The 25,148-nt window shown below is 40.4% G+C and overlaps 3 protein-coding genes across 5 annotated transcripts in view; 1 reads left to right on the forward strand and 2 right to left on the reverse strand.

The window, feature by feature from the left end:
- Positions 1–16,724, reverse strand: part of LOC119545726 (aminopeptidase N) — a 31,643-nt gene extending 14,919 nt beyond the window's left edge. Inside the window, exons 1-4 of one of the 2 annotated variants that reach the window (XM_037851543.1) lie at positions 16,598–16,724; positions 16,017–16,090; positions 6,384–6,985; positions 5,196–5,231 (exon numbers count right to left, since the gene is read on the reverse strand). In XM_037851543.1, coding sequence (XP_037707471.1) covers positions 5,196–5,231; positions 6,384–6,408 — 61 coding nt within the window. In that variant the 5' untranslated portion in view covers positions 6,409–6,985; positions 16,017–16,090; positions 16,598–16,724. The remainder of the gene's footprint in view (positions 1–5,195; positions 5,232–6,383; positions 6,986–16,016; positions 16,091–16,597) is intronic. The other variant, XM_037851544.1, reaches the window with a different exon arrangement.
- Positions 190–22,324, forward strand: LOC119545727 (DNA-binding protein Ets97D). 2 transcript variants are annotated; one of them, XM_037851546.1, is made up of 6 exons: positions 190–208; positions 20,560–20,645; positions 20,723–20,837; positions 20,901–20,970; positions 21,026–21,743; positions 21,803–22,324. In XM_037851546.1, the coding sequence occupies exons 2-6, from the start codon at positions 20,582–20,584 to the stop codon at positions 22,231–22,233; spliced, it is 1,398 nt and encodes a 465-aa protein (XP_037707474.1). In that variant the 5' UTR covers positions 190–208; positions 20,560–20,581; the 3' UTR covers positions 22,234–22,324. The 2 variants fall into 2 exon arrangements, with proteins under 2 accessions (XP_037707474.1, XP_037707473.1); XM_037851545.1 differs by lacking the exon at positions 190–208 and having other exon boundaries at positions 20,495–20,645.
- A 34-nt stretch (positions 22,325–22,358) lies between these two features.
- The window catches only part of LOC119545728, a 32,436-nt gene continuing 29,646 nt past the window's right edge, over positions 22,359–25,148 (reverse strand). Inside the window, exon 3 of the mRNA XM_037851547.1 lies at positions 22,359–23,901. Within this exon, the coding sequence (XP_037707475.1) occupies positions 22,916–23,901 (986 nt within the window). The 3' untranslated portion in view covers positions 22,359–22,915. The remainder of the gene's footprint in view (positions 23,902–25,148) is intronic.

Here is a 25,148-nt window from a genome sequence, read left to right on the forward strand (position 1 = left end):
CGCACAACCCAATTTTAATTAGCCGGTAAAAAGCACGAGATACGAAAACTGAGAAGCCAGAAAGCCACTCATGCAGCCTGTGGGTGAAGCTCTCTATAAAAACATTTTGCATGTCCAACAGACCCCATGAAATGCCATAAAAAACTGGACGATATAAAACCACGCAGGCCAAAACGAATGGATTTCTACCTGGGCAGAATACTTGAGGGTGAATAAACTTCAATGTTGCCAAAAACGAACTACAAAAGCACTTCTCTATTCAAGTTTGTCAGGGAAAGAGTCAAAAATGTTGTTAAGGGGTCTCTAAAGAAGCCCCTTTCCAGAAACTCCACTGTTTTCATTACTCAAAAAAATTCTGTGTTTTAATTATTGACGACACGTAACTAAAAAACACTTGTAGCAAAAAACGGCTAATTTTGTACATTTTTCTTTATTGATAAGTAAAAACGTTGCGTTTTTTCTTTATGTAGTTTTGATTGTTTCATGGCATGCAACAATTTTGATGAGTTTCTGATTTGACGACTAAATTGGCTGGCATTTTTGTAATAAATCGTTTAAGCGTTTTACAATTGGTGCCATTTTTGCAAGTCAACTGAAATTCATTCATTCGTTTAGAGCGTACAAAAAAAAGTGGGAGTACAATGCTGATATTTATGAATGAGTTTACTTAAGTTCAATGGAAAATATTAGTGGCCTTCAGTGCCTAAGTTATTTGACTGTGGTTATGGGAATTGTAATATTTTATTTATTGGCAATTGTTTACTTTGTACGGAACAAGTTTCCCCATTTACATGCAGGTTACATTTGAAGTGTTATCGAAATTGAATATCTAAGGCGGCCCCACCTTCTATGGCTTTCCATATCAAATCATTAAATAAATTGCCACGTAATTTCGTAATGCCCATAAACCATCATTTCGTATAATTAAATATTCTTTCTTTTTTCTCACTCGGCTTCAGCTGCCCTTGATGGGAATTAAACTGTCACCGTATACAACCAATCATTTGATCGTTACACATGCCTGTGCATATACATACATATATCATGCCTAAATGAAATAATATTTACTTTCGTTCAGGAAATATTCGCCTTTCAAATTATGGACTCACATTGTGAACTTGACGTTTTGTTTTGTTTTTTAGCGTGTGCTTTTTATGAGGCTCATTTAATCGGTAGCTATTTGGCTGGGGTCCAAATTATTTTGCTCTCGTTTTCATTTTGCTGGCACTGACATTGTCACGCCTTTTTTAGTGAAAGTATTTTCGAAACATTTTATTTATAATTGCCTGTCAAAATTATATGTGAGTGTGCCTAAAGTTCTACTAATATAGCTAAACATTAGCTGGGGATCTAAGGAAATAATGACCAATATGAGTAAGGTTTCCAAGGAAAAAAAGATTTGTTAGTGGCGTGTACTCAGTTCTTTAGATCTCTTAGGTGTGGGCTTATCTAGGCCCTCAGATCCACTATATCCACTCGCAATTGTGGCATTGGATGCTGTTTGATTTATCGTTGTTATTTATTCGCTGCCGCGAGTGGGGCAGCTAATTTGAGTTTAATGAAGCCCGCAACACCTCAGAACACACTATATATATCTGCGTGAAGAAAACCCCTATATAATATCTGCCCGAGGGCTTGTCAGTGTCCAATCGGCAAAACGGCCTACGCCACCACAGCCCAAGGTCCGTTTTCATTATAAAAATTGATTAATTGCCAAGGGGAGTTTTTTTTACATTTCCGTTAATTCTGTTTTTATTTTGCCAATTTAGTGCTGGCCTACGACGGATGGCAATTACCAGAATTTGGAGTAATCCAATTATGAGTTGTGTGGGTGGCAAAGTTTACTCAGATCTGTCGCGCAGATAGTACCCATAAATCTGCTCTTAACTTCACCCACTGCTATTGTATCTGCACTCGACCATACACAATGGCAGATAAGAATCTGTTCCGCATTATGACAAACGTTCGCCGAGAGTCCCCAGTCTTATATGCAGCTCAGGTGCCAGAGGCCCCACAATTTATCTAACTATTAAACGCCAATCTACGGGGCTTCAAATACGTGCCGGCTTTTTTGCAAGAGGCACAGGCTACAGACTACTGATGGATAGCATCTTTCGCCTTCAACGCCGTTTACTTTGATGCATTTCCAATCCACAGTCCGAAATGTCGGTGGCTAAGTCACGAGCTGCCCCCGGTCTTTTGTGCTTTTCTGCTCCATACCTCCCATACCATTTTTGACTAATTTCGTTCGAAAACCTAAAAGAAAAACCACAATTTTGCATGCCAAGACCGAGCTTGAAATCTACACCGAAAATCACTTAGCCCCATTTAACTCGACTGACCATTAAAATAAATTATTTAATTTTATTATTGCCGATAAAGCTGCAAAATAATGTGGCTGAAAATGCTTAAGATTTGACAGGCAGTTAGTCTTAGGCAAGATAAAATCGACGAAAAAATGACTAAGGTTGTTCTTAGTCAGAGAATTGGCAGCGGTTTACTCGAAAGATGACAGCTTCCTTTCTGGAAACTATTTAGCCATATAAGGCAGCCTTAAGTTTGATGACTTCTTGACTTTCTCATGCTTAAAATTGGCAACATTGCTCACTGAAAAATGTCAACATGGCTGCGCATGCGCAAAAACCCGCCTGCTGACTAATAAAATTTGCATATCCATATGAGCAATTGCATAGTTTTCATTAACTCGGAACGAAATGAAACGCCTTAGATGAAATGTGTCAACAGCAATTGGCGCTACTGCAAATTGATTTCAATTGTATCCACAAGAGCGCCACGAGCTGACGTCATTTCCATGATTGTGGTGCCGCCGGTTGTTGGTCAAGTCGGTAATCGTTCAGGGCCAAAACCGGCAAAATGCACTGCGAAAATTTAAGACCTGTATAAAGGTAACAGTTTCATAAAAAATGTTTAATCTAGTTAGGTACCAAGTTTCAGATCAATCTATTTTAAAGAACAGTCTTCACTGAGTTTAAATGGCAGCACATTATCTTTAAAATAGTTCTTCAGGGAAAAGTATCAGCAACCCATAAATATTAAACATCTATAGATTAATTTATTGATTTTTTCCCGTGTTTAAAAACCGGCAAGGCGCCAATGCAAATAAACTTGGTGGCCTGTGAAGAATTCGGTTGCAGTTGGGCGAGGACAAAGCCAAAAACAATTTAAATGCAAATCACGCGCTCTTCTTATTGCAACCGATCAATTGGCCAGCGATTGTGGCCTGAACTTGGACCACAAATGGAAGTGGGGAATATATTTTCCACATCGGCAATGAAAACTGACATTTCAGGGAAATGCGGACAGTAGGTGAAAATAGATAGATGAAAGCAATTTGTTTATATTGACTGTTCATGAATTGTGTCACTCATAAGACTTGACGGCCCTTGGACAATTGATCGCAAGAGTAAATCATATCGAATAACCCATTCGACTCTGACATTGAGCAACTTGAGATGCATTTTCCATGTCGTGTAATTGAACACCTTAAACGATTCGAAAAAAATTAAATTCCTAAGCAAAGTTGTCTGACGGCAATAAAAACTTGCTTTTGGCTCACTTTACAGCTGTTTAGTGGAGGTGTTAAGCGTAACGCCTTGATTTCGGCTTCTTCGCGGGTTTTATGCAAATTTTGATAGCTTATCAAGTATCATTATGTAAATAGTCGTATGCTTGGTCAAGTTTAAGAGCGATCAAATGGGAACACTTATAAGTGAAATGGTTAGTGAAACAAGTCGCTTTATAAACACCCTAGATATAAAGCAATGGAAAACTTATAGTTCAGATTGCAACTTTATGAAACACGAAGAAGGAACTATCAAACTTTAATTTTGATCTTAACCCTAAGTTAACCAGCTGTAAAAGTACCAATACCCCAATTTCAGGGTATTTGCAGCCGATGTCCGCAAGTGTTGCTCGTAAATTTTAAGCAGTGGCATTTGTCATGCTGCCGTCATCGTTGGGCTTTTATTTAAGTTCTTACAGACATGTGAATATAAAATTTATAGTTTGGGGCCCGCGCAGGGTCACAGGGTCATTGTAAAGGCAAACCAACCATGACTAATTTAGTGTTTGATTTACAAAATAATTTCGATTGTTTACAGCACGTTTTCAATGTCATAAATACTGACACTAAACATAGTTTAATTATAATTTAATGGCGCACTCGGATGTCTTCATTAAACCATATGCGCAGCTGTGAAGTGTGTTTATGTTCCCTATTCGAGAGCAAATAAATATAAATTTCGACTGCCATCGGAAATTCCTGTGAATTCTATAAACAAAAAAAAAAGATAATCTGGCTGGAGATGAGATGGGGAGGCGGAGTAGAGCGACTTTGGGCAGATAAAGCGAAAGAGAAACCGCATCAGACGATGCTAAGGCCACGGCCAGAAGATATATGAGATTTTATGCTGGCCCAAAGAATTCCTGGAATCAAACTGAATGGCTTTCGACTTCGACATACACAAGACTGCCAATTTATTATCGTTTTATTTCGTTTGCAATCCTTAAAAAAAGCTGGCTCTGCGGATGACATCATAAACTTGCCCCGAAAACAATTTTTAACCGCGAAAGAGAAGACGTGACCGCATTGCACTTTTGACGCCACACACTTGAAGACGCCGCTCAAGGAACCTTTCGGAAACCGATAATTTATGACAGTTTTTGCCTTCTCCCAAATGAATATTAATTGAAATCCCCCAGCATCCGTCTGTCAGATAGTTTTGCCATTTGTGGAACACTCAGTTGTCAGCGGGTTGACTACTTTACGGTGTGTTTTTCAATATATATCTATATGGATAGGGTTTTTGCATACGTACTCGTTCGTAGAATCTAAGATGTGAGGCGTGGCCAATTTGGCGAGTGATTTACATTCTTTAATCCTCTTATGTAAATAAAACAAAGCAAAAATAGAATGCGACATTGGCAGTTGTGGCGTCATAAGATATAGAGTCAGCGACCGATTTTATTGATCTGGTGATCTGGGGGCCCTACGATGATCTGTGGGCAAACCGGCTTTTAAGCTCCATCTCAGACTTAATTGGGCGTCACAAAGTGGATGGCCCTCCCATCCACGCTGTAAGCCAGTTTCCCCACCACCCAGACCATCGTTATTATGTGCTGGTTATGAAGACGTTTGTAAAGCATGTAATTATATGGTTGATCTTTTAATTTACCTGGACTTTCCACACCCATTATGGCGTCAGAATCCTCTGCAGCAGGTATTTAAAAGAATTCGGTGATTCGGGTTAGTGGTGTGCTGTGACTCAGTCAGGTAACGTAATTGTCTATTTCTATTAGCCAAAGTGTTTGCCAAAATATAAAAACAATATTGCAAATCTAGATGTATTGCCTCAGTGCTCTGACTAATGGTGAGTGAAGTGTCTGTTTGAATAATTTGCATTTGCATTTGCATTCGCCTTTGCATTGCTAATAAATTGCAGATTTCGGTGTCACTGTGCAGAGAGATCTCTTTGAGATTTCGTTGAATTCGAATTCAAAGTCAAATACTTTGCTCAAACATCTGTCGGCATTTTGCTGAATGAATTTTTGCATTGTGCGAAATATATTTTTAGGTATTTGTAGGTGAGCTGATCGCATGAAAACCACAAAATAAATAGGAAAATACGAGTATTTATTGTCGAAAACAGTCATGATGTAAGTGTCTATATATCCGTATATATCCCATATGCACTGCGCGATGACTTTGAATAATTAGCCGATGAAATAAGCATTTCCCAGTAATTAAAATTACTCGGAATTTGAATAAATTATGAAAAATTTAAGAAACGAAAGAAAGCAGTTTACGGATTCTATTTTTAATTTTATTTGAAATGTATATCAAATGAACGACTAAGAATATAGGGGCCTCGTGTAAGGTTTAAAATAATTTGTATGTTGGTTGAAACACTTTAAAAATTGTTTACCTTTGCAGGCTGTTTTACCATAAAAAAACACCATTCTTTAAAAATGAACTTTAAGCAAGAATAAATATCAAATACATAAATTTAAATGTATCAAGCACAAGCTGTTTTACCAAAAAGTAAATAAATAAATTATTCTCAAATTTCATTAAAGAAACATAAGCAATAATGAAGATTAAGAACCATTTTTTCCGTACAAGGGATTTCATTTAAAATTCAAGCTTTTCAACTCCCAAAGAAAAATAAAGAAACTTGCCCAATAAATTACAGAAAAGAAGAGGAAAATGCAATAAATCTCCAGGCAATCAACAGCATTCCGAATTCAAAATTGAATATCATGAAAAAAGAATTGCATCAAAGAAGGGCATTCGCGGGATACACTCGTAATATCGCATGGCACCTACTTGAGCCTAGGGATTCATGGTCTTGATGGCAACTCACCTTCCCTGACGTAACCGCCCTCCATGGTGCCAAAAGTGTACACCTCGCTCCGGTTCCCTCTGCCCCTGCCTTGGAACACTTTTTGGCCGCGAAATCCGGGGGTTCGAGGGGATTCGATTATGACCCGATCGGTCTGGCCAATGCACTCGACACCTCAACCAAACTCGAGATACTCCGTATCCAGAATTTGTGGCAATGCGTGCGCTGTTCGTTCCGCGTTCCTCGGTCTTCGATTCTTATTTATTTTTATGCCAAGTGCTCTGTTGTCTGGCTATTTATTAGAATTTATCTGGCGATTGCTATTGCTATTGCAGCACCAGCAACCAACGAGCTGGCCTTAAAGATCTATGGCGTGCAAGTGGCCGGGCATTGTGTGGATCGCGGAACTCCTCAATGGATGGTTGCAATAAACAAACAGTCTCGTCCCACTGTCCCAGCACCAGTTGCAGTCCCCAAAGCAATCTATCTGCCAGTTGTATCTGTGTACTAGCTGAAACTCCAGCTCCAGAGAAGTGATTTCGCCAGAATTTGCATGGGTCTTCGCCTTTTTGGGTTTGGCCTCCTCTTAATACTTCCCGTTGGCTGATGTTGTCTTCTTGGACCTGAAAATGGGTTGGGGGATAGACACAAAGATAAGTAAATGTTCTTCATCAAATTGACCAAAGATAAGTGTTGACCCTCCCTAGAGTTCAGAGTCAGTAAATCACATCGCATAATTGCAATCAATGGGGCGTGGAATCGAAACCTTTGACTTGACCCCATCAGCGATTAATTTACCTTGACATTCGCTGGGAAAATATTTCATTTTTAAATACTAAATTTTTCTCTAAAAATAGCCAACAAAATCATTCCGTCTTGGAACATTTAGCTCCTTCATTTCCGTTTCGCTTTTCGCTCAATTACCCTTCCCCTCGGATTTTTCACGCATCTGCATGGTTTGCGCCCACAGATTCGCGGATTTACGATTCAGTTTATTTGTTGTTTGCTTTAAAAAAATCTTTCGGCACATAAAATATTGACAGCACGGGTACACCGAACAAAATTCCTCCGAAATATGATATGATATATGTTTAATCAATTTGATAATGAAGTTAACTCAAATTATTCAAGAAGAAAAAACTCTTAAAAATCCAATTTCTTCACACACCGGATGTATAAAGACCACAAAATTATTCACTAGCTTCCATTTTTATCTGTGCACAAATCATGATGTCACTTTGTCAATGCTTGGTTCGCAAATTGAAAACGAATTTATAATGCAAACAGGAGTAGCCAAGAAATAAATAAAACCAGAAGAAATCAAAATTTGTTTATTGAAAGCTTGATTGCAACCGCCGGTTTTTTATTTGCATTGGCGATGTGTTTTCACAATGACTAAGCGGCAAGTTCAATGTCAAAAAACGAACCGAAATCAAAAAGCAGAGACCCCAAATGAATGCCGAATATAGGGGGAATCGGAATCGAAACATTACTTGTTTTAGTTTAGCTTAATCAAAAAGAAAATAAGACTGCAAAAAAGCGAAGCAGACAAAGTCGAACAACCGCACCCGATAAAAGACTGAAATGAACTGCAGAGGAACCTCGTTCGGAACCCAGAAAAAACAATCAAAATACTTCACCAAACACAGAAACGAAAGATATTAAGTAATAAAAAAAGATAGAGAGTGGGACAGACAATTGTCACGACGAAGGGCCATCGAGAGAAATGGTCGTCAATGGATTCATACTTGACATTCGATTGGGCGCCAAGAACATAGGAACCGAAAGACCATTCTGCTGCCAAAAAAAGCGAGCTCGTAAACTTTCAATTTTTGGACCGACTCGCTATGCGGCGACGATCAATTTTATCGGCGGAACGAATTTTAATTGAAGACGCAGACCGTAGACCGCAGTGGGAAAACTGGAGAAAAGACCCTGAGTGATTACACGAGTACTGTCTGTGCGTCTCTCTAACAAGTCGCATAATTAAACTGGCGTTTGATTAATAATCATTGAACCCGGGATGACCCGCACTTCCCATTCCCATCCCGAAACTTTTGTGGTTTGTTGTAACAATTAGCGGCAACATTATGCACTTTAAATCGACATTTATTGGGTTAAATCTGTGTGAATACAGCCTTCGACGACCCTCACAATGTAAATTAGAAATTCGAAATTGGTTCAATTGATGTTCAATAATTTTATGGCTTAACGAGTGTAAATATTGAACGCAAAGGACACTTGGTGTTCTTAATTCCCTACGGGTGTCATCAATCAAGAAATGGAAGGGAAAAGAGTGTCGAGTTAATTGCCATCGCACAAGTTGGTAATTATGTAATTGTCATGGTCGACATGGTGCCCTTGTCTTGGGTTATTCTCGGGTTATACCCCTACCACTCATCGTGTGACAACGACATGGGGTTACAAGTGTGGCATTGACCGAGGGTTAAAAATGCCACAGTCAAATCTGCACAAATTTAGAAACAAAATTGCTTACTTCACACTTTTTAAGAAGCTCTTCTTCTAATGACTTAATGGTTTCCCAGAATTCGGATGCGACTCATCGTCACAAACATTCGTATTCAGACAACCGAAATATAAATTTTGCGGCTTCTGTCAATTGTTTCCATGGCAGGTTAACAAACGCGAATTAGCAATGCAAATTATTACCCATGTCAGGCCTGAGCACTTAATAATCTATCTATCTTTATGGCACACGAAATAACCATTCTGTCAGTATTATTATTACAGAGCGTTACAAACGCCCACAAATGCTGCACTTGCCGAGTGCAATATTACGTATACGTAAACGCTGATGACTGATCATTAGGTTCGGAGAGCTTTGGGTAGAATAAAAACAAAAAAAAAAAACCAATTAAGTGAGACCACAAGCCAAACAATACAGAAAACCCAAGGGGATATGGCGAATTAATAGCACCAGTTTTTGTTGGCCTTTTATTCAGTTTGGTTTTGTTTGGTTGGTCCCACGACGTCATCGTTGTCACTTTTCGTTTTTTGGTGTTTTGAGAATAATATAAATAAGCAATTTACCCACAGCTCAGAGAATTTATTTTCGGCTCTCCTTTGTCAGGCGAATATATCATGGATTCTATTGAAAGTAAATAACGAAACTGGGTCAGCGCCAGCATCCCGCGACGAGGGCGTCAAAAATACTTCAGCACGCTGATCAATCATATTTTGTGAGCGAAAAATAAAAAAAACAGAACTACAAAGTGAGGACCTGATAGCGCCAATACTGGGCGCCACTTCGCTAATAAGCCATCACGGCGCACGTGGCGTATGCTTAACATGAGCCATCGCTTTACGAGCATCCATAAAAATCTAATTACATCAGTTAAAGTTCAACGCTCTCTCTATCATCTAAAAGTTCTACAAAAAATCAACTAAATAGTTGATGAATATAGACCAACCAAAAATTTTTAAAAAGTTATATTCGTAGATCAACTAAAAGAATTTAAAATTTTACAATTTAGATTTCTATGGAAAATGCACTTCCTATTTCTATCAATATATATTTCGTTTGAATTAACTAGAAAATATAAAATATTTGCAAGATTGTGAATTAATTTTTTAAATTTCTCGTATTGCATTTTTAAAAGAAATTTTTAATCTTACCATTTCTGGGTAAAAAATATTTAATTGGAATTCCATGTTTTTAGAAAATATTTACATCCCAATGTACTCTAAAATTTAATGCAAAATTTAAAACTAATTGAAAATTAATTAATTAAAAAAAACTAACTGAAGCAAATTTATAATGAATATTTAACTATTTAAACAAGGAATATTCTAGGGTACATCGAAACCAGATTACTTGTACTTATTAAGCATTCTTAGTTGCCCAACCGATACTATGCGGTATGGCATTTTAATTGATCAAACATTTGCACATCTTTGGTCATTGAAATAAGCCAATAAACATTTTTAGCACTTTGCTAAACCTGGCGGAGGTGTTATCTTCCCCACATGCTGGCCTCAGAATGTGGATTCTAAATGAGTGCCCGTTTATTTGTTCAGAATTATGTGTTTGATTCCCCCAATTTTAGTTTTCCTCGATGTTTTCCGCTTTTACGTTTATTTTGGTTGTCTATTTTTATAGGTGATCTGGTGAGTGGCCACTGGCCGAGCAACCTGCCATTGGCACTATCGAAGGAGCCGTAAATCATCCAAATTTGTTTCCATATCTATTTTATTTCACTTGTGCTGTAGTCTTATTTTTCGCTTTTATCGGCACACCGTTGGGGCGAATGAAGCGTGCGCTCCAATTTCGTGTTCATTCACTCAAAAGTTGGGTGACATTCATCGTGGTCACTTGTGCGGCGGTCACCAGGGGGCGGTAGTGGGTTAATGTTTCGGAGCGGACATTATACGCTATTCTTTTGTGGCTCTATTTTTGGACACAAGTGACGCAAGCCGGACAGCGGGCCTAGTATTGTTTCAAGGTTACTGGGGCTTTCGGTCTTTAAGTCTACTCTATAGTGATACTGCAATCGAATTGCCTTTGAAATTGAATGGCACACGGAAAAAGTAAGACAGCTTTGTATTGGATATTACAAATAGTACTTGTATTAGTTATCTTACTATGTGCCTAAAAAATATGTACTAATTTATTTTGAACTACAAAAATATTTTTACCTATTACCCATTATTCGATAATAGGAAATAAATATTTATACTTCAAATTTACATTCATTGTCACTTAATTAGCTTACTCTGAGATCATTTTTGCTATCTTTTCACTATCTCCACTAAAAACAATTACAACAGATTACAAAAATATTTAATTTACGTGATAAACTTAAGAGCACACAATCTAATAAATTACGATGTCCCCCTATAGATAAGGCCTCGCTCCAAAGTTGATGTCATGGCAGTGAAAGTAAAACCTTACCTCTTCTTTCTCCACTTTCCCATTATTATGCCATATAAAAGACGGCGAATTCTGGCCGGCTATCTTGAGGCGGAAAACTCTGGCTTTACCATCTGCATTGCGTGACCAAGCAGTGGTAAAAAAGAAAAAAAAACACACCCACAATTGCAGCGCAACCTCCCACCCAGAAACCTTCTGTCATAATTCCGTAGCACGCATAAAAATTTAACGCCATTGCATGATGGTTGTTGAGCTTTTGACCCCTTAGGACAGTTGATGTATATGGTATATGTATGAGTATATGATGGAAGATAGGCCGTAACGCGGTGCACTTTTCGGGGAAGTCCCCCAAAAGAGTTCCCCCTCTTCTGTTTGGCGTGTCAAATTAGTTACGCCCTGGGTGCTGCAGGTGGTTGTTGCTATTTTCGTCTGTCCGCTGACTAAGTCAAATGAAAATGTCAAATGTTTCTGACAGCCCGAGTTGTCAGCTTTTCGGTGGTAATGAGAAAACCGCCGCCTCACCCATGATTATGTGAATACTTTTGTTACTCTAGCTCAATGCTGATTTTTCAAAATTATATTTGTTGGCTAATGAAGTTAGGAGCCTAATTTAAAGAACATAAGAAGACTTTTAACATTGTTTAAAATGTGTTTTAAAAATGTTGAAAATATTCAAAGTAAATGTTTTTCGCACTACAAATTTCATAGTAATGACTATTTTTATGATTTTGCTTAGATTAGTTATTACCACTGTTTTAAAATTATATATACATTCTACAATTAAAGTAAATTTACTAATTTTAAAACCAGTTTCTCATTCTCAAAACTTATTTTTTGGAAAAACAAAACCATGAATGGCAACTTTTCCAGTTGATGTTTAGTGCCCATGTATACATTTGTAGCTCTGGCCCTTTCCATTCAGAGCCCCATTCATCTTCATTCAGTTGGCTACCCTCTCATTTGCATTTGATCTTTTGTTTTGTCATCTGTCAAATGCACTTGCTGACGTCACCGGACCATTAATATTCATAACGCTAAAGTCAAAGGGAATTAGGCAAAAAGTCTATCAGGCCTACTGCCTTATCAATCATTTAAGGTGAATGAGTGAATGAATGAATGAAATTCTCATTCCTATGTTTAGTATTCCATTTTGGGCTCTGAAAAACTTTGCAATCGAATAAATATACACAGAAAAAATTCTGACGTTCTCATCTTTCGTTCTTTTAATTTGCTCAAATCAAGTTGAACTGGCGGTATTTATGTACATTGTATATCTCAACAAATAAACTTTTAGTTCAGTCCTTAGTTTATACTTAAAAGTTTGTTAAGTAAACTCAATTTAACTTTTCTCTTCTCACCATTTCGTTCTAATATTAAGAACATTAATACCAAAATGCACTTACACGGTTTTTAAGAACAAATGTTCTCAATTCAAGAACAGTGTTCTTGGGTATTTCTCTCTGTGCACATATATTTATACAGAGAGAGCTGATCTGAACACGTATAGCTTAATGGCAAACAAATGCTTCTGTTTTCGGGTTCTTCAAACCGACGACAAGCATTTCACCGATATTCTGCGACCTTGAAGGTGGCAACAAAAATTTAAAATTTTTATGCGTTTTCTACAGGCAGCTGCTTTTATTGTTGTTGCGTGTTTGTTTGACATTGCATATATAGTAGACTCGTGAGTGAATAATTTTTGAATAAAGGCCAGAAAGAGAGCGACAGTGATGTTGCCACACCCACTGCCACCCACCGCCCCCAGAAAATGAGGTAGGCGAAAGAATTTCTCCCCACACTTTGCACTTGAAATAGTTTTCAGTTTTCCTTTCGGCTTTTCAGCTTTTCTCCTCTCTCTATTTTTGTTGTGCTCTCGCTTTTCCATTTTAATGAGCATAGAAATTGGTGGTGCCTCGTTTAATTGTTGTTATTTTCATAGCAACAGCGCCACAATTATCATTTGTTCTTATCAAATGACTCATGAAACTAGCAACAATATTCCGAGGGGCCTGAACCTAGACGAAAAATAAACACTACGCGAGAATTGTGCAATAAAAGGCGTATCAACCAACGCAAGAAAGCATTACATATTGCGTTAAAAAGGGCAGAGCGATGTTGAACTGGGAATTATTTATTACATTTTCCATATGTCAGAAGTAGAAATGCACAAAATATAGTGAAAATATGATATGCTGATAAGTGGAGAGGCTAAAAAATTGCTTTCCAAATAAAAAACCATATTTTGACAACCAAACAAAGTTTGTGGACTTGCATTTTGATTATTTCTTTAAAAAATACAATATTAAAACTTGGTATGTTGATAATTAAGTGCAAAATGCTTTTTCAAAGGAAGTCAATATCATTTTCCAAGCTAAAAACATACTTTGAATATCAAAAACATTTTTTTTATACGAGCTTTGATTACTTCTTGTAAAAAAAAAAAGTATGAAAAAATTGTATATTGATAAAAAAAACAGAATGCTTTTTCAAAGGGGTCAAAAGTGCTTCCCAAACAAAAAACAACATTTTGACAACCAAAAATATTTCTTTCTTTCTTTTTGGTTATTACTTGTGAGAAAATAAAGGAAAACAAAAACCATTTAACATAGACTTGCCCATCCTCCCCTTTTCACTTCCCTGAAGTCCCAACAAGGTGCGAAACCACAAAAAGGTAAGCCGAATCCATCAAAGGGGAAAACCAAATGAAAACCGACGGGAAACCACAAAATGCTGCAATCAACTAAAACTCCATGGGTGGTATAAATACATGGGTGAAAATATGGCCTGAAATTGGAGTGGAAAGAGGTTAGACGCCCTATATGTACCTCATCATAGGGCAAATGCAATTTTGCAAATAGCCCCGTTTGAAATGCAGCCATAGAAGAGCGGGAAAAATTTAACTTAACAAAAATAAATGGGAAGCACGCGCCAAAGGGGGAAATAATGTGAAATCAATGCCGAAAATGGCGAGAACCCAAAAATTTCGAAGGGTGGGTTCTTCGAGGGTTAAAATATTCCAAATAGGGAACTTGATCTTTTTTTTCGCCGTACTACCTGAGTGCGAAACCGAATCTGCAGCCGTCTATGAGCTCATACCCAAATGTAAATCAAATAGCCAGATAAGGGAACCCCACGACTCAGACATTACAATGGGCCGGATACAACGAGCCCCTTTTATATAAATTCATTCTTTTTTTTATTTTTGGCGCACTCGCCTTTGTAACTATCTTATCGCAGGACTTTTATCTAATTTAAGCCTCACATATGCTCATGCTGGCTGAAATCTGATTGAAAGGCCGACAAAATCGCTCTAGTGTTAAATTAAAAGTGGTCTTGTCTCAATAAAACTGAAAAAACCACCCGTCAGCAGTGCGATCTGGTCTCTGAGTGCCCACTGTACTTGATTGCCGCCTGATTGGGCACCATTGAAACTTAATTAATGCGAAAATGTGCAGTAAAAAAGCGGCGCGAAATTAACAAAGGCAAATTTATTGAGTGGGCTGGGTGTAAATATGCTTTATAGAAACATTCTGGCAGGAGCTTTAACCGTCGTATGTGGGCGACCCACTTGCCCAAAGGCCTATAATTTCCTTTTCTGATGCACAGTAAGAAAGGTTTGGTATCAAATCAACAACAAATCCTAACAAATAGATACCATTTGAAAAAAGGAGAAAAACATATACCAATTGACATAATTTAGTTTTTAACCGAAGAACCTGCCTATAGTTTTGGATATCATAACAATGATACTTATGAAAATCAACTACACAAACATTTTTTTTCTTGTCGATTTCCTTTAAATACAATGCTTTGATAACTATGAAAATTAAGTATTTTGCAATAAAGAGGCAATATTTAAAAGGGAACGGAAACGTTTTCTAGTTTACAGAAATATGCCCAATTTTAATATTATCATTTTAGGATAGTATTAAAAAGTGTTCGGAATATATATCTCTTTGACATTGTTTTTGATTGTACAAAATCATAATAAATGTCAAGGCAATACATTATTAACATGTGTGATTATTCACAAGAAACAAGTATAAATGGCATTTGGCATTTTTCATTACTTTCTGTGAACAAGATAATAAAAATCACAACATTTTCAATGTGCAATATCATAAAAAATAAATTTTTATGAAAGATCATAAGAAAAATTTCATATTATTCACATGAAACAGTGTGAGAATATTTTGTAGAATTTTCCCTATTGACTGCATAGTAGAAATAGAAATTTCTGTGTAGAATTGGACCCACGCCGAATGGCCAAACAAGTGGTGCTCGATGGAAGCCGAAATGGCTCTCGTGCCCAGTGGTGGTGCAGGTCTGGACACCCACACTACTTGGAGCACCACCGAAACCATCTAAAACCACCAAAGAGCCACCCACGTGCCGCTTTCAAGCGCCGGCTGAGAGAGCCACTTGTTCGGCGTTGCATGGAAATTGAAAGCACGACGAGAGCGGTTGCAACATGCGGAAAAGCGGAAAATGTGCCGGCGAAGCCAGTGAGAGAATTTTCCCAGCTGTTCGGGGGGGTGGGCTCCACCCCCTTTTCATTCGGGAGGTGAAAAGTTCAAACCCTGCAGCTGGCTGCGTCCTTGGGAAATTCAGCTGCTGGGGAGCACTCGGAACCGGCATTGCATTCGGCCGAAGGACACGTTTTCCCAGCAAAATCAATAGTTGCCCGGGTCATTTCGGGATCCCCATATCATATCCCCTGCCATCCCAAATCAAAAATCAATTCAAACGATTGCCAAACTCACCTCGTTTGATTTCCACTTGTCTGGCCCAACAGATTTGGGGTATCTATTTTTTTGTGTTGTGATTATTTTTCAAGCTGTTTTCCAAAATGAAACAAGAAATTTGAATATTAATTTTTTCCCGATTCCCTGGGTTTTACGAAACTTTTTGAGCGACAGCTACACTTTGATTGTTGATAGCGTGCATTTGTAAGTGCGTGTGTGGTGTTTCGATTTTGATTAGAGCGAGGGGTAAGGAAAAAACGAATGCAAATCGATGGAAACGGCCTGGGTTTTGTTTAGCTTTTGTTGTTTGGCCGCCAGGGGCAATGTCGCGCATTTATTTTTGTTACATATTTTAAATTTAGCTTTGCCGGTCTTTTGTTTAGCCGTTTTGCCTATGAAAGAAAATGAGTTTATAACAGCAGAGCGTGTGTTTTTTTTTCTGTCTGCCTAACTAGTTTCCAGCCTACACTGAAATTGTGTTCTAAATGGCAAACAAAACGCCCACACGAAATTCCGCCCACTCAGTCGAGGCAACAAAAGCAAAAAAACACACACGCACTCGCAGAGATAACGAAAAAAAGGTAACGAAACTAGCGTACTTAATCAAATAGCGTTAAAGCAATCGCTTTTGGCCAAAAACAAAACTCGCGAGCGTTCCGCACTTTTGTTAATATTTTTATTTCGGTGGACCCGCGCTCGCGATCCGAAACAACGAGTCGTTCAAATGCAACTGCCCACCAATGGTTGAATCCATTCGAATATACCCGCCAACCACGACCATATGGGATGTTCCATAGCAACCCGGCCACGAACAAGTTGTGCGATGTTCGATCGACCATTCTTGTTTCACAACCATTGCGGTTTTTATTAATTAATATTAAAATATTACTTGTTTAAAATACAGTACATTTAAAGATTTTAATCTTTATTGGAATAAGAAATTATTTTTTTAAATGACGTAAAAGAGTTGATAGCAATGTAAGCGAATGAAACTCTTCCAAGTAAAAAGTAAAGAATTTTTTTCAAATATTGTAGAAAGTTGTTTAAATTACCTACATATATTTATAAAATAAGCCTGTTTTAATAAATATTTCACATCAAAAATAAAGAAAACCAAAATGTTGATAAATATCATAAATCTTATTTAGCTAAGTTTGAAAAATAAGTCTTGAGAACATTTTAGGGATATTTTGTATAACTTCAATGAAATGCTAATAAATCTCAAGGGATTATCCATGTATTGATGACTCAAAAAGATTGTCCGAATTGTACGCACATCATCTAAACAAGTGTTTCCTCCCATATTTCAACCAATAGTGACACAGTCGCAGAATATTAATGAATTTCAATCCAAAACCTAAGTCTGACTCACACCCCCAAATGTTAAATTTATAATATCGGAAATAGCCAGCAGGTGATGAAAAGCTACAACCCAAGGCAATTTTTCAGGCGACAAAATCCATGTCCTGCTTCTGTTCAACCACTTAAGCGGTTCATCAATAACATGACTGCACTGCCCTCAACTGGCTAATAAATAATTCAGAATAGTTCGGAAAACCAATAAAAAGCGGGTCACAAACGAGTTCATATCCTGGCCTTAATTCGAGCAAAGGTTTCTAGGAGCAGACCGAAAAAGCGCCATAACTCACTTGAAAAAAGCCAATTAATTAAGAAACAACAAGGAAGAACGCTATAGTCGAGTACCTCGACTATCAGATACCCGTTACTCAGCTAAAGGGACCAAAGGTAAATGGAGATATGCAAGCAGCAAAGCGAGATTTAAATGCGCCACCTACCGGCGGAAGACAGATTTAAGCATTGTGGGCGTTAGGGTAGGCGTGGCAAATTTTTTTTTGGATCAATCGATAGGTATTGACGAGACCAATACATTTCAGTTAAAATTTTTTATCGAGCATAAAAATTTTGAGCGCCACAGGCTTGGGCGGTTTGTGGGCGGTAGAGTGGGCGTGGCATATTCGCATAACAAACCTGCGCTGCGTACAAAGCTACGGAATCTAAATCTGAAATCCCAATACTCTATCTTTGATAGTTTCCGAGATATCCGCGTTCATATTTACGATTTTTTGAAGTTTGTGGGCGGTTTGTGGGCGTTAAAGTGGGCGTGGCAAACTTTTTTTTGGGTCAATCGATAGGTATTGATAAGAACAATTCATTTCAGTTTAAATTTTTACTTTAGCATCAAAACTGTAGAAGCCACAGTTTTGGGCGGTTTGTGGGCGTTAGAGTGGGCGTGGCACTCTACTGAAACAAACTTGCGCTGCGTAAGAAGCTCAGGAATCTGCTCGCCAAATCTCAATAGCCTAGCTCTCATAGTTTCCAAGATCTCAGCGTTCATCCGGACAGACAGACGGACAGACGGACAGACGGACAGACGGACAGACGGACAGACGGACAGACGGACAGACGGACATGGCTAGATCGACTCGGCTAGTGATCCTGATCAAGAATATATATACTTTATGGGGTCGGAAACGCTTCCTTCTGCCTGTTACATACTTTCCGACGAATCTAGTATACCCTTTTACTCTACGAGTAACGGGTATAAAAATTATGAAATGAAGAGCGAATATGGCTGAAACGGAAAAGCAGGCTTTCCGCCTTTGAAATGTCCTTGCAGCAATGGCAATCCTTCGGCGACCCAAATACTGGCCTTTCTGTATGGGCCACGGAAATGCAAATTCTCTGAGTCCCGGACTTCTGTGCTCCACTTAACCGCGCCGCGTGGGAGTTGTCCCTATTGATTTAATTCCAGCCATCCAGTGACGCAATTCTCGCGGAGTTGAACGCTCGACCGACAAATAATCCAGAGGCATATGACCCAAGGGGTTGTTTTTTTGGCAGTCGGCAATAAAGGAATTTTTTTTTTCGGTAGTCGGAGGCGCCACAATGACTGCGCATAGTTTTATGTGTTTGCTAGAGGTTTTCTATGAGTTTCCACGTTGTCATTGTGGGTTTTCTGTTCATGTATCTGTATCTGTATCTGTTTATAAGCCCACTGCAGCTGGATGTCATGACCTAGACAATTTTCGGTCTGCATAGATTTCGATCTCCGGGTAAGGTCAATGCGGCGTATACTTAACATCTAATGAGATAACCCCTCATTAGCATACAATAAGTAATAAGGGTTTGTGGTATAAGAAAGTTAATTTATCATATCTATAAATAGGCAACCCAAAACGAAATGACCGTGACAGTGAATGACTCAACTTCAATTACTGAAAAAAAACTGACCTGGAGAGCCGAAATTTGGCCAGCTGGCTAATATTAGTCAACAGCTTGGCAAGTAAGCAAACAAAGCGCAGTTTGTTGTCAAACAAAAAGAAAACCGCACTCTAGTTTATTAGCTTTTTGGCTTTGGGACACGAAACGGAAAATGGAAAATGGATTTGCAAGGCCTTGGAGGGGATGTTAATTTGCCAGAATTTTTCTGGACAACATTGAATCACTTCCAGCGGTTAGATTAAATATTTATGTCATCCACACATTTAGAGATATTCGCCAGCAAATATCGTTCATCAACGCCAACTGAGTCAACAATGAGGTAACGCTCCCTACTCCCGACTTTGTCTATATCTCGGAACATGGAAAATCGCTTGTGTTAACAAGTGCGCTGTGCACTTGGAGCTGTCCTCAGCCCACTGTCCACAAAGATAGCACAATACATTCATTGTCCCACCGTTTTGACCCACTGATCGTGTTACGGGGCATTTAATCAGCATTACACCCAGATGAGGAGCACTTGCACCACTCCACTTGGCAGTGGGAACGCATGGAGTACTTCCTCGATTCCGCCACACAAACATTGCCAATTGTGTCTACCAATTGCCACTTTGAACCGAAAGAAAGTGGCAGAAATATCTATATCTCCTATGAAGAGCAAACCACTCACCACCAAGTGGGTGTCTTCAGCATCAACTTATTGTTGCGAATTGAATTCCTCAATTAATTTCGATTGCTTTTCTAGGAAATCACTTGAGGGGGCGAGCATATATATTTTGTCACCCGAAAGATTGCTAATTTTTATAGGTCGTTAGGCTTAAAATATTAATAGCCTGTGATGAACGAAATTTGAATGGGGGAAATAAATTTGGAACTGTTTTTTGATAAATTTGTTTTTGCACAGAAAAAAAATCGGAATATTATGTGAGGGAAAATATCAAAACAAATAAGGAACCCAAAATGATTATTTTGAATCGTTTATATTTAAGACAGTACATTTTAAAACCAAAAAAATTTTAACTCAATGACCTCATAACTTGTTCAGTAAAGTCACAAATCAGTTTAATATATCTTTATATTTATAATTCTTTTTCTAATTGTTTTCCCAAAGCTAAACAATTTATTTTGATATTTTCAAAAGAACCGCCAACATTTTCAAAACCCAAAAACTAGATGGCAACATTGGCTTTGATTAAGCAGCCCTTGCCAAATGCCGTCTAGTATTTCTTTTTGGTATTTTCACACCCGCCGCCTACGGTCCTACTAGGATGCAACACAAATCCACGAGATAAATAAATCCAAAATAACTATTTATTGGCAGTTATTTACAAATTAAAGCCACGATGGACAGCAGCAATGACTTGTCGGACGAGCTGATACGCCGCTTCAGCGTTGGCGGGTCTCTGGGTGAGTGGGAAATCCAGAATTCCCAATTGGGACGCACCTGTTGTGGCTCCGACTTTTAATTGTAAACAATTTCGCAGAGGAGGTGATTGCCAGCGAAATCTTCGAGGAGAGCATCGATGTGGAGACGGAGGCGGAACCGGACGACATAATCATCGTGCACATGGACATCCGCGAGCCGCTCAGCATGCTGAAGTGAGTCTAGTCAGGAAGCCCCCATATATCCCATACAAATAACCCTCATTTTTCCCTAAACAGATCACTTGTTGAGCAAAAAATAGGGGTGTGTCTGAATTACTACACCTTTTGGCTGCAGGATGCACAGGAGGTAAGTAGAATTACTGAAGATCCTAATAGTTACTCAACCTCTATTCCTTCCCCAGCTGGAATCCCACAAAAACCTCGTGGATCAGTGCGTCAAAGGCGAGGGTCTCGTCCAGATCAACGTGCAGATCCAAACCATACGGAAACGCATCAATATAGCCGATGTCCTCAAGCCCACGGAGGCCGCTTTGGCTGCCCTGGCCGAGGAGGTGGTGGCCCAACTCTCTCCTCCCGAAACAGCCAGCCAGAAGAGCTCCTCCAGCGATAGTCCCATCAAAACCCCCGTCAAACGGAAGCTTAAGGAAGACTCCGAGGAGGAATCCGTTGAATCCAGTAAGGATGTTAAGCCCGTCTTAAACTGGGTCCTCGACAGCAAGTTCAAGCGGGAACAGGCACGCCTAAAGATCCCCGAGGCGGCCATCGAATGGACGCAAGCCCACGTGACGCACTGGCTCGAGTGGGCCATCAAGCAGTTCGAGCTACGTGGCATCAACATGAGCGACTGGCAGATCAACGGCCAGGAACTCTGCGCCATGACGCACGAAGAGTTCAGCCAGAAGTTGCCCCGTGATCCGGGCAATGTCTTTTGGACGCACCTGCAGCTGCTCAAGGAATGCAACTTTGTGTCCGTGGTGCACAAGCAGGCGGAGGAGCTGCGGAAGCCCAAGCAACCCAGGATCATGTCAGCCACTGCCATATCGACCACGGCATCGGGTCCGGTGTCTCTGGAACAGCGGATTATGCGGAAATCCTACCAGGCAGTCAAGGGTTCCGAGTGTGAGTAGATGAGAAATCCAACCAAGACTTGGAACTAAAAATATTTCTTGCCCCTACAGCCGTTGAAAGTTCCCCCACATCCATGAGTCCCACAAATTACACCACCATCGGTTCCGGCAACAATGGACAAGTGCAGCTGTGGCAGTTCCTACTCGAAATACTCACCGACTGCGAGCACACGGACATCATCGAATGGGTGGGCACCGACGGAGAGTTCAAGCTCAGCGATCCGGATCGCGTGGCCCGCCTTTGGGGCGAGAAGAAAAACAAACCCGCCATGAACTACGAGAAGCTTTCGAGGGCTCTCCGCTACTACTACGATGGAGATATGATCTCCAAGGTGTCCGGCAAGCGATTCGCCTACAAATTTGACTGCGACCTAAAGCTGTTGATTGGCTACGATGCCAAGGAGCTGTCGCGGCTGGTCAACGAGCGGAAGGTAGTGCCCGAGCCCGTGGTCCCCCTGGAAACGGTCAAAGAAGACACATGACATGGCGAGCTGAAGCTCAAGGAGGAACCCGACATACTCTGGAAGTACGAGGAGCCTTAGCGTTGGCTGACTTGGTCGGATGACGGCGCCTGGTTAATAATACAAATTGTTACACACTTAACACATTTTACACTCTTAAGGCACACGATTTTATTATCCATTTCGTATTCACTAAGCTTTATAATCTCTGTCTACGTAAGCTATAGCTATAAGTATCGCTTCTCTACAGTTAAACAACTTAATTATTATCTGAATAGTATCTCTATAGTGTGTATATTGAATATTGTTCGTTACATGATTGTTGCGATTTTTGTAAAATCCATAAAACTAAATTCATTTCCACGCGATTTCCATTTGCATTTGCTCCTTCTCCACGGCATCGTTGTGTGTTGATGGTTTTGTTTGTGATTTTACGTGACTAGTTTGCTTGCTTAACAGATCTAACTAAGCTATAAACGTGGGCATTTAGCGGCTCCGGCTAAATGGCCTCCCAGTTGGCTTGTCGATGGAGTTAAAGACGATGATATTGATGATGATGGCCTGGCGGAATGTGCACGCAAATGCTTTCCTTTCCCCCAGCTGAACTGGCACTAAATTCGAACGCCTAGCGCCGCCAGCCGGGATAATACTTCTTTTACATTAAGTTGTGAGTCTGAGTTTTGATTCTTGTTTTGTGATGCCGTTACAGCTCCGTGGTGATCTCGTCCTGCGGTCGAAAGCCCAGCTTGTAGAACTCGTCCTCCAGCCACAGCGAGCTGGCGTTGAGATCAGAGATGAGATTGCCGCTCTTCAGAGTGTTGAAGCTGCTGCCGAAGGGATCCGAAGCCCGCGGCTCCTCGAACTCGTGCAGGCTGATCAGCGAGCCAAAGAGATGCAGCTTCTGCTGCGCCGAGGCACTGCTATTCCGATCGCCGGCCATCAGTTCGCCCACTCCCTGGGGCGTCGCCGTAGGCGTCACCTGTTGCCGGAAGATGCTGGGCTGCTGCAGTTGCTTCTTCTTGGCCGGAGCAGCGTAGAGCACCTCGTGGTGACCGGCATGGTGCCCGTGCGAGGCCTGGAAGAAGTCGATGAGCTGGCCCACCTGTGGCTTGTAGCGCTCCAGGGCCTGCTCCGACCAGGCATACAACCTAGACCAATCCGGCGGCGGGGCGGGAATCAGCTCGATGGGCCTGTTCAGCAGGATCAGCAGCTTGGCCAGATCCCGAACGATGGGCCTGTACGAGTTGGCGGCCGCCACCTCACCCGACAAATAGAGCTTTCTAATCTGCCGCCTCGTGTCGTTCAACATGGCCAGGAAGTACTCCGCATTCGGACGCATCTCGTTCAGCTGCCTCATGAAGTCCGCCCGATCCATGGTGTTCTCGTTGATGAGCTTCTGTTTGATGGACTTCCGCCGACGCTTCCTCTTGACCAGCATCACGGCCACCGCCAGCAGGGATAGGCAGACCAGGAAGCCACCGAGTAGACCCGCCAGAGCGGCCATCAGTGGCCCCGAATAGCCGGTGGGCACACACACTTTGCCCATGAACTCCGTGTGGGCGGACCACTGAACCAAGTAGCCGGCGGGGCACGTGTCGACGCACTGCCTCGTGTCCGTCACCAGGTACGTGGGGCACTTGATGCAGCCCGCCTTGTTGCAGCGTTGGCAGGGAGAACCTGCTGGGCAGCCTGCGGATGAAAAAGAAGAAAACGGAACTGGGTTAGTCACTCTGTGGGTCATTATGGCTCCCCCAATTAGCGCTGATCAGCATAATTGTCCCCTCATTTGCATAGAGGCACACAAGTCGCAGCTCTCCCACAGACAATTGTCCACGTTAATGCCCGCGAATTAAATCATTCCCAGACTTTTGGGGAGGGTGACTCCCAAAATACACTAAGCAAACACTTATATGATTTGGAGAAAAATATATTGTATGTTTTCAAAATTTAACATGTTTTTTTGTTCCCAGAATTGGGTTTTGATTACACAGATCTATTGGTATCCTCAGATTTTCATTAGCCCACGGTTTCCGTATTCGGATGCTTCTTGTTATATTTGGGTTCTGTTTTAAAACCTATCCCATTTAGGATTACTAAGAAAATGACTTTTTATATATAGCATTACTGTATCAATATTATGCAGCTACTAGTTAAGACGACTCTAAATAGAAAGCAAATATAACTATATATTTCTGGCTGCAAGTACCACTTCATTGGAACAATTCACATACACCCTATTTCAATCCCATTAAACTGCAATTTATGCAAGTAAATACGAAGACGATCTCTTGAGAACCCCGAGCAATTGAACCCTAACTATGATGTCAAGTGCTGTCCGCTCTAAACACATGACATATATCTCAAACATCTTTGTTTACCAGGCATCTTCGCTATGTGTCTGAGGCCTTTGTGTTGCTTGTTTCCCTACGAATGGATTTCAAGGTAACGTCAACAAACAGTGTTTGACTTTTGGCTGCCCAAACCCAAACAACATTAGCATATCGCCACCCCCTGTCCGCCTTGAAAAGTGTCGGGCAAACAGGGGAGATGGAGATACATATTCTAGGAAGACGACGACAAAACTGGGAAAGTTCAACATGGTACAGGCTTTTGCCGGCGGTTAAAACTTTGTCAAGATCAAAAGCTTATAAAGCCGCCGCCAGTGGTTGTCAACAGAAGAAGACGACGACGACTGAGGACTGAGGACTGAAGACGACGCACCGCGACTCCCAAACAGGCCAGAAGTTGGTCTTATCTGAAGGAGGAGCCCTCCACTACCTGCCCCATTTATCTTGGGCCAGCACTTTTTGATTCTGGACTGCCAGGGAAAACAATAACATCGCACCACGTACGCATCCAGTCCATTGCAATGCACTTGGCGTCTGGCTCTGTTCAGGTGGCTCAGCATCGTCATCATCAGTGGCATTAACTTGTTT

This window comes from Drosophila subpulchrella, chromosome 3R (genome assembly GCF_014743375.2).
Source record: "Drosophila subpulchrella strain 33 F10 #4 breed RU33 chromosome 3R, RU_Dsub_v1.1 Primary Assembly, whole genome shotgun sequence".
NCBI lineage: Eukaryota > Metazoa > Arthropoda > Insecta > Diptera > Drosophilidae > Drosophila > Drosophila subpulchrella.